The sequence below is a fragment of the Onychostruthus taczanowskii genome, unplaced genomic scaffold, assembly GCF_017590055.1.
Source record: "Onychostruthus taczanowskii isolate IOZ18803 unplaced genomic scaffold, ASM1759005v1 scaffold16, whole genome shotgun sequence".
Lineage (NCBI taxonomy): Eukaryota > Metazoa > Chordata > Aves > Passeriformes > Passeridae > Onychostruthus > Onychostruthus taczanowskii.
Window position 1 is genome coordinate 10,059,852 of NW_024498795.1, and position 12,150 is coordinate 10,072,001.

The 12,150-nt window shown below is 43.0% G+C and overlaps 1 protein-coding gene across 2 annotated transcripts in view; it reads right to left on the minus strand.

Annotated features, from left to right (window-relative positions):
• The window catches only part of ESCO1 (establishment of sister chromatid cohesion N-acetyltransferase 1), a 33,448-nt gene extending 26,669 nt beyond the window's left edge, over positions 1-6,779 (minus strand). For both annotated transcript variants that reach the window (XR_005952258.1, XM_041399409.1), the window contains exons 1-5: positions 6,649-6,779; positions 3,922-4,025; positions 3,566-3,764; positions 1,601-2,969; positions 855-966 (exon numbers count right to left, since the gene is read on the minus strand). Coding sequence is in view for 1 of the 2 variants with exons in the window: in XM_041399409.1 (XP_041255343.1) it covers positions 855-966; positions 1,601-2,969; positions 3,566-3,762 (1,678 nt within the window). In the remaining variant the exon portion in view is untranslated. The remainder of the gene's footprint in view (positions 1-854; positions 967-1,600; positions 2,970-3,565; positions 3,765-3,921; positions 4,026-6,648) is intronic.
• Positions 6,780-12,150: the final 5,371 nt, after the last annotated feature.

Consider the following 12,150-nt stretch of genomic DNA (forward strand, 5'->3'; position numbering starts at 1 on the left):
TGTACTTTATTATAATAATAAATGTACAGTATGCCCCCATCTGAGACAAGTTCCACAACACTTAAGGAAAAGAAACAATCAAAAACAGCAAAAGAAATATTTTTTTTTTAAATTCTGTAACAGAAATTAAGAGTAGTTACCCTTCAAAACTATCCTACAATAACAGGAAAAAAACTCCAACTACTTAATAAAGCTAAATAATAAAACAGTGCACACAAACTAAGGTTCAGATTTAAAAAATACATGAAAACCCTACAACAAACCCCTCACCACTAAGAACAGAAAAAAAAATAATGAAGAGACAACTTAGTGATTTATTGACAGTATTTCTCAGTCAAATGTACTTCAGTCAAAATATTCACATCACACTCATCATAACCTTTGACAAACGGCATTCACCTGCTGACAAATGAAGACTACATAATAAAAACAGGGGAGTGATTACTCAATCAGTAATTTGGTTAAGATCAAGTAGAAAAATTTAGAAGAAACAAATGCAGATACTTATTCAAAGGAAACAGAGCAGAGAATTAACAAAAACCAAGCCAAGATAAGAAGCCAACTGAAATATGCAAGTTTTACTGCTTTATTACATGGAAAAGGTAAGAATTTGGTTGGGTTTCTCCTCCATCCTACTCCACAGCCCAGAGAAGAAAGCACATTTCAGTGCTACAAGTGGCCCTGGGTGTGATACAAAGCAATATAAAACCCCCTGGTCAAAAGTTCCAACAACTCCTGAACTTCAGTTCTGCACCACCTATGCCTTACTCTCTGAACCATTCCTCTTGAAGGGAGACTTGTCCTTCCCACAGAACTGATCAAATCAAGTACAGAAATCTGTAGTAGACAGTTACCTTGAGGTTCACTTTCTCTGGGTTCTTTTTTTAACTGTTTTGGTGGTCTAGGAGCTGTAACACACTTTACTGGAGAACTTTCCGGACTTGATTCCAAATGTAATCGAAAGTTCTATGCAAAAGAGAAAAAATTAAATTTATAAATGTCCAAATTATTCAATGCCTTTAACCTATGAATAAAAACACTAATTGGACTAAGTATTAAAATTCTGAATAGAGCGTCAGTTTTGTTTAAGAAGACAAAATGAAACTTACTAGCTAGTCTATATTGAAGTTTGTGGTATTAATTAAAAAAAATCTTTTTCATTTTATATATAAGCTTGTAAAATATTTTCTGTAGAACACAGTTATCCTTAAAATCCTAAATTTTAGTAGAAACACATTCGGACGAGGAAATGAGAAGAAAACAAGTTCATTTACTCCTAAGGTGTAATATAACTTTGCAAAACAAAACAGCTAGAGAAGCTGAAGTGTCCATATGAATCCATACAACCTTTGGCTCCAGTACAAAATTTTATTGATCAACACTTAGTTAACAACAGAATCTAGGAAGGTGGAATCAATTAAGTTTTCAGCTTACTATCACCCCTCTATAAGAATACAGCAGTAAATCTCTAATACATTTGAAAATTTTAAGTTACTGTAAAAGAAAGCCATTGTTAAAACAATTCTGAGCATGGGATTCTCAGAAAATAGAATAGATTTAGAACACCCTCCCACTATACACCATAATTAAAATAACTTACCTCATCTGGTCTTGGCTCACATAAATGTTTTGTCAAGTTAGGCAACAGACCATTTTCTGCACCTTTCCTAGTGGGCTGTTTTGTTTCTAATGTCACTTCTTTAGCTTCAGCTCTTTCAGATGAAGGATGTGATTTCTCCTGTGCACAAGTTGTATTTTCATTCTCAAACAGTCTTGTTGACAGCTTGCCTTGTGCCTTTGAAAGCTCTGCTTCTGCAGCCATTTGACTCGCCTCTGAAACTTCAGGGAAATCTTTTAAAAAAGGAAGCTTGGGGACATTTGGAAAGTTTGAGTTACTTTGCTTCACATTACTAGCTTTCAGCAATTTAATTTTGGTCCATTTAGAGTTTTTGTTCGAGGAGTTATTTCTACCATTCAGAGTGCATTTGACAGGCATTGCTTTTTTGCTAGGGAAAAACCGTTTGCACTGAGTACTTTGACTGGGTTCCTTCTGAGTAAGCATTTCACTTTGCTGTAACTGTGTGTCATCGTGCTTTTCTTCTGCTTTGCTATCCTCTGCATTAGGGGAATCTTTTCTCACTTCTACTGTATCTGACTCAATCTCACCTGCAATTTCTTCACAAAGTTCAAGGATGCTCACCCTTTTGGATTTTGCATCATTCTCTGGTTGATCAACCACATCTGTCTCACTTACAGGCGGCTGTGAAGCATTTTTTGGTTTTGTACTGGGTTTTATGTTCTGATGTGTTTGTTGCTTTTCCTTAGATGCTGTAGAATTTGGCTTAAGAGAAGCAGTTTCCACTTTCTTTGTGTTGCTAGTATTAGGAGATACAGGGCCCGCTTGGTCTTTCCTGACTTCCAGAAGACTCTCAGCAGGACATGATGAGGACCCTTGAAGATTTTGTTGAAAGCTACTGGAATTATCCTTTTTATTGTTTGCTTTACACTTTTTCTCTTTCAGAGAGCTGGTCACTTCTGCACGTACTTCTTTATCCTCGTTTGTATTGTTTGGCTTTATCTTTGTGTTTTTCTGTTCCGTTTTCCCTCCAGCAGATTTCAGTGGTTTTGCTTTAACACTGTGAGTGTGGTTTTTTGCCTGGCTACTGTGCTTAACTTCTGGAACTTTTTCTTCTTTAACTTCTCTGCTGCGCAGGGATCTTGCTGGAACATGCACATGTGTTAACTGCTGCAGTCTCTGTGATCTCCTCATTACTGGCTCGTTTGGTGTAATTAAGCATTTTGACTTAGGAATTTCTTGCACAGATTTTTTCTGGCATACCTCCTTATTTTTTGCAGATTTAGGTTGCTGCTGTTGAACTGTTTTGCCAGGTATTGGTTTATTATTTGAGTTGAGTGCTGATGATCTTGTAGTCATCCGTGTTCCTACTTCAGGTTCACTGGTGTTATCACTGAAAGAGTCAAATAATACTTTTTTCAACATACAGAAAGTAGAATCTGTCATAAGATTTATTTTCATTCCTCCTCTACCTCTTTCTTTTCTTTTTTTAAAACACTAGATCTTATACTCTCAGTACTTCTGGATTTCCTCAAGAATTATCCCAAAAAGGTGTTCACTTCCACCTAGTTCGTCTTAAGTGTTGTATTTAATGTTTTTTATGCATGGCAAGACTAAACTATGAACCTCAGATGAATACTTTGTAACATTTCTAGCAGTTTTTAATCACTGATGCTCCTGACTTTCAAATGAAGCATGAGTTACATATATACAGATAGATAATATTTGATTTATTTTTGCTTCAGAAACTTTTTTGAAGGAGGTCTTTCTGCATTTCAAAGCACTTAAATGTTTCCTGAGAAAAATCACGTAGCAGACAGCATACATAATGATTTGAACCTGATCTCCCTTCTAGTACTATTTTGCTAGTATCTTTACTAGCAGACTATTTGCTGTATCTTTAAGTCAGATTCCCTCTGCTTAGATTGTTTCTGCACTAATGTAGTCTATCAAGAAAACACAGAATTGTGTAATTTTTTTGTCACTGACCTGTTTGGTTTGACAGAGGTTTTGAGCACAGCTTTCTCCTGCACTGCACACTGACTGGGCTTTGATTTATTTGAGCCATGTTTTGTATCCGACACTTCTTTTTCCTTCTTGGACAAAGATGGTTTGCTGTTCTTGTCCAGCTTTGGACGTTTAGCAGAAGGTTCTACTAACGTGGACTTCCTTTTCTGAGCTGCCATTTCTGTAAAAAAACAAGCAACTCAGCTTATAGACTCTTTGCCAAATATCCTAACTTTTCATTTTTATACATTCACTTTCCTTTTACAGCCAGATCATGCTGTAATCAGAAAGCAAATCATGAAAGCAATCTCAAATCAAATGACGCTCATTTTACTTACAGGTTTTTACAAGAGGCAATCGATGTTTAGGCCAAAGTAACTTCTCAAGGTGTGACAAGAGCATTCCTTATGCATATGCTTACAAACAGGATGTTTCATACCACCTATGAAGAACAGAAAATGTTCATGCAGTAGACATTTCATTACTTCCTACTCAAGATTCTGAATTCCCACCCTCTTCCATCCCCTCAAACAATGCTTACCTTTAGAGTTTCATTGATAAGGAAATAAAAAAAAAAAAAACCCAAACCAACAACCAAGCAAAAAACAACAGATAAATTTTATTTTTTATTTCCATATCCAACAGTTCTTGGCACTTTGCTGTCTCAAGCACTACCCTTTTACCTTTTAAAATGTGGCAAGTACAGTACAAGTCAAAAGGAAGTTTCTCAGTCTTTCAACTTTTTTCAGAAAACAGTGTGCTGCTCTCTTTCAGAGCTGGCAAAATACGTGGGACTGCTGTCAGTTCTGTGCTTCACAGCAACAGGGAATAAACCCATTAGACTCAGTTACCAAGTTTTGTGATTGCTACAACAGAATTTTACAGACATCAGCAACCACCTACAACTGTTCCTTCTAACATGACTTAAGCTACAAATCAGAGATGGAAAGCCTAGAAAGTAGCATTATTAGAGACATTTGCCTTGGGCAGTTAAAGACAATGTTTACAGGAGAACTGAAATGATGTTAACAATGCAGAAGTTACACTGCACAAGAGTCTGAAAGCCAACAGAGATTCTTGATAAAAATATCTTCGCAGATTTGGCTGATCATCTCTTTCATATACATTTCTGACTTGTGAAACTTTTCAGTTCCTTTATTCAAAGACACCACTATTGTATTATGTCAGAGATAATAATTGTTCTATAAAGTTTTATTAATAACTTTATAAAGTTTACTGGAAGACTCAGTGGTCAGAACTTCCACATCACCTTTTTCAATCAAGAATTACCCATCAATTTTTGTCACTGACAGACTCTCAGATTATATACAGGTTTCTATAAAACTACATTGCTTTTCCAACCTTAACTGATCTGATGCTAAATCTGACATATTTTTAAGGTCAAACATGGTTTTGTAACACAGACCAGACATTTTCAGTTCATTACAACTAAAGTATAACTTCCAGTATGGACAAAAGTCTGTCTTTCCATAACAACTTGAAAGATACTTACATTAAGCTCCTTTTAATAACTCATCATTATCCAAAAGGAAAAAGTAAACAACTGTACTTTTTCTTTTCTTTAGACTTTATATTGTCCTTAACCTCATTTTCATTTATCCACTTATGAAAGCATTGCTAACCATACAAAACTGGTAATTCTGTCAAAAAGCTGATGAAAAAACTCAGATTCCAGACACCAGTGCTGTCTTCTGACCTCTTTTAAAGAAGATACATGATAAACAACCCACACTTGAGGAAAATTTTTGTAATTCTACCCAGGAAAGAAGTCTCTAACAGCACTTTTTGTGGTGCTATTTTCATGTCTCTCCCTAAGGAGCAGGAGTAGAATTTGCATGCCTACATTCTAATAGCTCATGAGCTCCGTGACACCTCATAAGTCTATGGGTTTCCAGCAGTCAAAGGAAACCCATCAGAGATGCAATATGGTCACTTATCCTGAATATAGCAGCCATAGTTGCTGAAAAGGTCTTTGGTCTCTCTTAGAGCACAACACCAACCCTCAGAATTTGAGAATATCATGATGCTGTATACACCTGGACCTCCTTTGGTTTTTTCCAGACATGACATGGCACACTCGGGGAAGACTTACAAGTACAAAACAGAAAGTACAGAACTTCCCTCGCTGGTACTCCTTCTCAGGCAGCTAAAAAATACACTCTCCTCCCACGGAGCTCTCGAATGGTAATTTCTTTCCTACTAATACTTTGTACAACAGAGCAAAGTCTTTTCCAGACATTCCAGAACTGGCAGTCTCTGCCCTGGAGAAGTCACCCTCTAGTAAAAGCCGGATTATGGAAAGCAGGGAAGACACAGAAGTGCAGGAACAAACTAGAACACGAGCAAAGAATGGTTTGGTGCAAGAAGGGGCGGGGGACACCCCGAAAACAAAACAGAGCAAACAAAAACCTCAAACCCAAAAAATCCAAACCAACAAACGAACAAAACAGAGAAACGCGAGCCGCACGGCTTCCAGTCCTTAGAGCAGGGGCTGAGGCAGGCTGCCCACCAGCTGCACAGGGCGCGGGGCTCTCGAACCTGAGCCGTCCCGGCTGAGGGCCACGGCAGCGCCTGGCAGCCCCTTCGGCACAACTCAGGATGAAGGGAAGGGAAGGGAAGGGAAGGGAAGGGAAGGGAAGGGAAGGCCTCCAAGCGTGGCCCGGTGTCAGCCGCCCCAGCGCCCCGCGGTGACAGCCCTCCCCGGGCAGGGCCTGGCGGTGGGACCCCACTCCCGGCCGGGAGCTCCCGCGGCCGGGGCCGCCGGGGGCAGGGCGGGGGTGCCGGGATAAGGCCGGGCGCCCGCCACGGCTCCCGCTCGCGACTGGGCACGGCCGGCCCGCTCCCCCCGCGACAGCGGCGGGCAGGCCCGGGGAGGATCCGCCGCCGGGCTCTCGGCCCCGGGCGGGGGCGCGGGGGGCAGCGGGCACGGGGCAGCCGGGGCTGAGGGGACGCGGCGGGACACGGGTGGGGTGGGGGGAGTGTGGGGGAGAGCAACTTCCTCAGCGCCCCCTCTCCCGCCCCCCGGTCTGCCGGCGGCCGCTTACCTCGCGAGGGTGTCAGCGACGTGCCGGCGCTGGCAGAGGCGGCGAGCCCGAGCCTGGAACCCGCCCACAGCCGGGCACCGCCGCGGCACCGCCCCGTCCCGCCCGCCCCGCCGCGCCCCGCCCGCCGCCGGCCCAGCCTCCCCCGGCGGGGACGGGACATCTTCCGGCGGGAGACGGAACGGGGAGGGCGGGAAGCGGCGTGGTCGGCGCATGCGCAGCCGCCTGTGAGGGTGTATGCCGCGTGCGAATGTTCAGTGAGGAATGCAGAGACGGTACTAATTAAAACACGCATCTGAGCACTGGAGGGTGTTTACAAGAGCACATATTGACAGCACAAGGGAGAATGGCTTCAAACTGAGAGAGAGTAGGAAGAAATTCTTTAATGCGAGGGGATGAGACACTGGAACAGCTTGCCCAGAGAAGCTGTGGATGCCCCATTCCTGGAAGTCTTCAGGGCCAGGCTGGATGGAGCTCTGAGCAACCTGGGCTAGTAGGAGATGCCCCTGCCCATGGCAAGGGGGTTGGAACCAGACGATCTTTAAGCTCCCTATCTGGCGGTGATGTCCCAGTGTCTCAGCCCACTCAGACTGCCGGGCACCCGAGCCTCGTCCTTGGGCCAAAAACAAGGGGGAAAAGCAGCGCCATGTGTCATGGGGCCAGTGGGAATGAAGTGATTGCAGTGGCGGCCTGCACTGTGTCAGTGGCTGACACCTCACAGCTGGCAGCCATAGAGAAATGAAGAGTCGACTGAAGAGTCAGCTGGGAAGGGGCCTCATCAATGTATAAATATCCAAAGGGAGTGTCAGGAGGATGGAGTCAGGCTTTCCTTGGTGGTTCTAAGTAGCAAGAGGCAATGAGCAGAAACTGATGCACAGGAAGCTCCACATGAACATGAGGAAGACCTTTACTGCGTGGGTGACTGTGGACTGGAACAGATTTCCCAGAAAGGTTGTGGAGTCCCCCTCGCTGGAGATACTCAAGAACCATCTGAGCACAATTCTGTGCCATGTGTTCTAGAATAACCCTGCTTGGGCAGGAAGGTTGGACTAGATGACCCTCTGTGGTCTTTTCCAACCTGACCAATTTTTCTGTGATTCTGAGTCCCACCAAATTCCTGGTGGTATTACAGCACGTGTGCTTCCAGCAGAGTTTCCTTAGTGTTTGTGGGCCCCTTCTCACCATTACGTTTGCAGACACCTTTGAAATAGGTTACTCAGCTGTGCAGTTCTGCAGACAGCTGCCAGTCCCCTTGGTACAGGTGTGCCACAGTGTCAGTGTATGTCACTTAGTTGTAAAGCAGGATGGATACTTGTCTGGGTCTGGGAGATTAAATATGGTTTAGAGTGTGACTTGGTCCTGCACCGTGTCTACTCCTCTCTCCAGAACACTGAGTTCAACTCAGTGAGCTGCCTTTTTGAGTCCATTTGTCCAACTTGTTTTGCTTTCTTAAGTCCAGCAGTAACTCTGAAGGTGCCAGCTGGCTCTATTTTTCTGTGTATTCTGCACAGTGTTTCATAACTCACTCTATAGCATAACCACCTATTTGTGATTTTTGCCATGGTCTAGGATATTTCAGTCCTTGCTACACTTGTAAAGTGTTTATACCTCACCAAACCTTATGTCATGCCTTCTTTGCCTCAGGATATTTATGTGTCTGAGCTTGTTGTCTGCATTGGCAAGTATGAGAAGTTCTGAAGAAAAAGCTGAAGATCTGACATCCACACCACTGATGTGGCAGTCCAGCTTTTGTCACTATGGATGCAGTGACAACTGGAGTTTGAGTATATTGTGTTCTGGGGGTGTAACTGTGGGTTTGGTTTGCTTCAAAAGGAATCCATTATGCACACTCCAAGACCCACTCCAAGGATGGTAAGTGGGAGCCATCAGAGGATTCCCGTCAAAATTGAGCTGCTGATCCTATCTAGAATACTGATGCAGAGGTACCTCATGCACACCTAGTGTGCTCCATCCATATTGCTTTCTAAGGGTAACCTGGTGTAGGTCCTACCTGAAATGCACATAAGTGTATCAAGATCTTGACATTTGGTATGTTTGCTCTGCATACCCACTCCTATCAGTCTATACTTGCCAGTATAGACACAGCCTCAGTTTATTTGACTGTGAATTCACCTAGGGATGTGTATACACCACTGGAGAACAGTGTGATGGACCACAACCAATAGCCATGAAAAGTTTTAGAAGAAAAGGTAGTATGTGATGGGGTTTCTCACAGAGATTTCTGATTTCCTTTACAATTTCTGGTTACAGTTCACTGCTCTAAAGGAGACCACAGAAGTATTTTATTATTTGGTTTATTATTTTTATTATTTATTATTTGGTTCTGTAAATGTTCATTTGTTAATGCTTGAAGTATTTTTTAAAAGGGTTATTTTTGTTTTCATAATAAACTTTCTAGGTCTGTTTTACAATCTTCAAAATATTTTAGTAATTTCTATTGTTGTCACATTTATGGGATTGTTGGGAATTGCTGTCAAGTTTCTGTAGAGCATAAATTTGTTCATATAAATATCAAATTTACCTGGAGATACTCTGTTTTGCTTGTAAAGTTTTCTGTCTCTGTTAACTGGAACAAGGAACTGCCTTCCTTCATAAGTCCTCTTTCTGGACACACTTCATTGAGGCACAGTTTCTACTGGATAAATGAAAATTTTCAGCAGCTGTCTTTTTTTGGTTTTTTTTAAAGCTGATAGGAGGAGATGTTATTTATAACTCCCTGTAGCAGCTCCTCTTTAATGCATGATAATCTGCTGTGACTTTACAATGAACGCAGCCACGTGTGGTCTGCTGCTCTCCTTCAGTATCAACAGAATATTTTCCAGATGAAGGATATTTTAATCACTAGGCAGCATGTAAATTTCCTGAAGGATGATAAAAGCATTTCTTTATGTTACCATTATCTTTATAAATTTAAAATGATGTTTTCCCATGTCTCTTTCTTAGGAACATGAAGCAAATAAACCTAGATTTTCTTCCATACTTCCATGAAATAGTAATTTTCTGTACAGCAGGGAAATAGTAAAGTAGCAGGAATTCTTATAAAGCATTAAATTGCAAAATTTGGAAAAACATATTTCACGGGATAGAAGAATATCAGTAATTTTCCAGTTTTCCACAGAAGGTGGCAGCATTCTGAAGCACTGATGTCAGTGTGAACTTGCTAGCAAATGCCGTTGTTGAAAGAACACAAACTTTACAGGAATATACTCTCCTTGGAGGTTGTGGTGAATATAAACAGGAGTGCTTGGGCATGAATTGTTGTTGAACTGAGGAATCTGGGGAGAAAGGAGAAACTGCATTCACATAGGTGGAGTGTATGAGTAGGACAGATTTAACGCCAAAAGATTTAACCCCTTTGTTAATTTAGCCATGTTTATTTACCACTGCAGTAATACTGCTGGAGTGACTCTTGTCTGAAGCTATGTGAAAAATTACTTGCTTCTAGGTTATGGCTTTTTTTTCACGGAATAACTCAGCTGATAATGGATCGCTCCAGTAATTGCAGAGAATGTCCTGTTGGGCTGCAGCTTTGGGAGATGACTGTCACCAGAGAGTGGAAGCTTCTCCTGTTATTTTCTCCACTGCCTTTGCCCACTCCCAGCAGTGTTCTCCAGCTCCTTAACCGTGCCAGCCTCCATCTAGCACCTGAGGGACCCCCACAGACATGCAGATTGAAGCTCCTGAGCTAGCAAAAAAAACCCACAAAACCCACCCCAACAAAGCCAGTGGAAAAACTGTCATATTCTACCGGAGTAAGAAAGGCTGAGGACCGTGTGACGAATCAGGATAAGAAAAGACAGGGGAGGAGGAAGCGCAAGCCTTCCCCTTTTGGCATGAGGGAGCTGTTAACATTGACAGCTGCTTGTGAAGCCGCAGCCTTAGGGAGGGCTGCGTAGTTGATTGAGCTCTTGATCCCAAACTCGATCCCAGCGGTCCTACCAGCACGCAGGTTTTACAGCCCCCTTTGGCATGCAAACACGCTTCCCTCCCTGCCCTCTTTTTTATCAGACATCTCATCGGGCTGCCTAGTTACGGGATTGAGCTCGATCCCAAACTCGATCCCAGCAGTCCTACCAGCACGCAGGTTTTACAGCCCCCTTTGGCATGCAAACACGCTTCCCTCCCTGCCCTCTTTTTTATCAGACATCTCATCTGAGCAAGGAAGCGGTGACAGACAACCAAAAGGCTGGAGCTGCTTAACCTTTCACCGGTAATTAACCTTGCAAGCACCGCTCGAGCCTCAGAATGCCTCAGACAGGTGAGGTAAGGCCACACGGGAAGCTCATTTAAACCAGTGGCTTTCTAATCACTACATATGCAGAACATTTAAGGAACTGGAGGAGCAGCTGAGATAGCACAGGGCTCCGATTTTCCTCCTTTCAGCTGATTCAAAAAGTCCCTCTATCCTAGGAAGAAGGGAGAAGCTGATTTTTGCATTTCCGGTAGAAGGAATGAGACAGGAAAATTGGATCCTTAAGAGATGATTGCCAACGAAGAATCACTATCTGCTTAGCAGATTTTTCCTTTTCTTCTGCTGGAATAAAAATTAAACAACAACAGCAAGCCAAACCCAAAAAGTGGCTGAGATATTCCACAGCAGACTGGCTGCAGTGGAGTTGCCTGGGGGGACCCAGCATGTATGCTGGACGTCAGTAGCAAGTCCCCAGAGTAAGACTCTTGGGCTTTTTTTATGCCTTCTTCTTTCTTGTTCATTGCCTTGGGCATTCCAAGGCTTTTTTACAAGCTGGCATGCTGGGATGAGAACCTCTGTAAGTGGCACAGGTTGAAGTGTGCCCGTGTGTTACAGCAACTCGATGACTCAGGCAACAAATGTTTCCTTTTTTTCCCTTGGGGTGATGATGCATTGAGCTGAAGAAACCCGGGGAGAAGCAGAGTGCAGGGCCAAAAGTCTTCTTCCTGGCAGGTGTGAGTCACTGGCAGGAGCCAGGCAGCTACAGGAGTTGTAGGTGAAAGAGACAGTCCCCCTCTGAAATTCCTGTGTAGATGGCACATAGGACAGCAAGGACTGGAGAATGTCCTGGCTGCCTGGACTTAGAGAGCTTTACAGGGCAGTTAGTTGAAAAAGTAGGGGGCCACGTTCGAAATGGGAGGAGATAGAATTTGAATAGTTGGTTGTCTTTTGGTGTTTTCCTTTTTGCAGGGAAGCAGGAAAAAAAAATTGGGCTGGGACTTGTCCACTTTGCTTGCATGTCAAATGTGAGTTTAGTTTTTTTTTTTTCCCAGGGGAAGAGGGGAACAGGAATAAAAAAACCCTGCAGGTAGCTACATCTGGAGGGAAGGCTGGTATAGTTGGCTTACAGAGATTTGGGACTGGGACAGAGAGTTGATATGTGTGTGGGTGGTGCACAGGGGTCTAGACCATTGCAGAAATAAGGGAGGAGGCTGTTGCCTGAAACATTTGGGAGCTGCTGAGACTAAGTAAGCTGCTCCATTCTGTTGATTTGAAGCACTCAAATGCTCAAT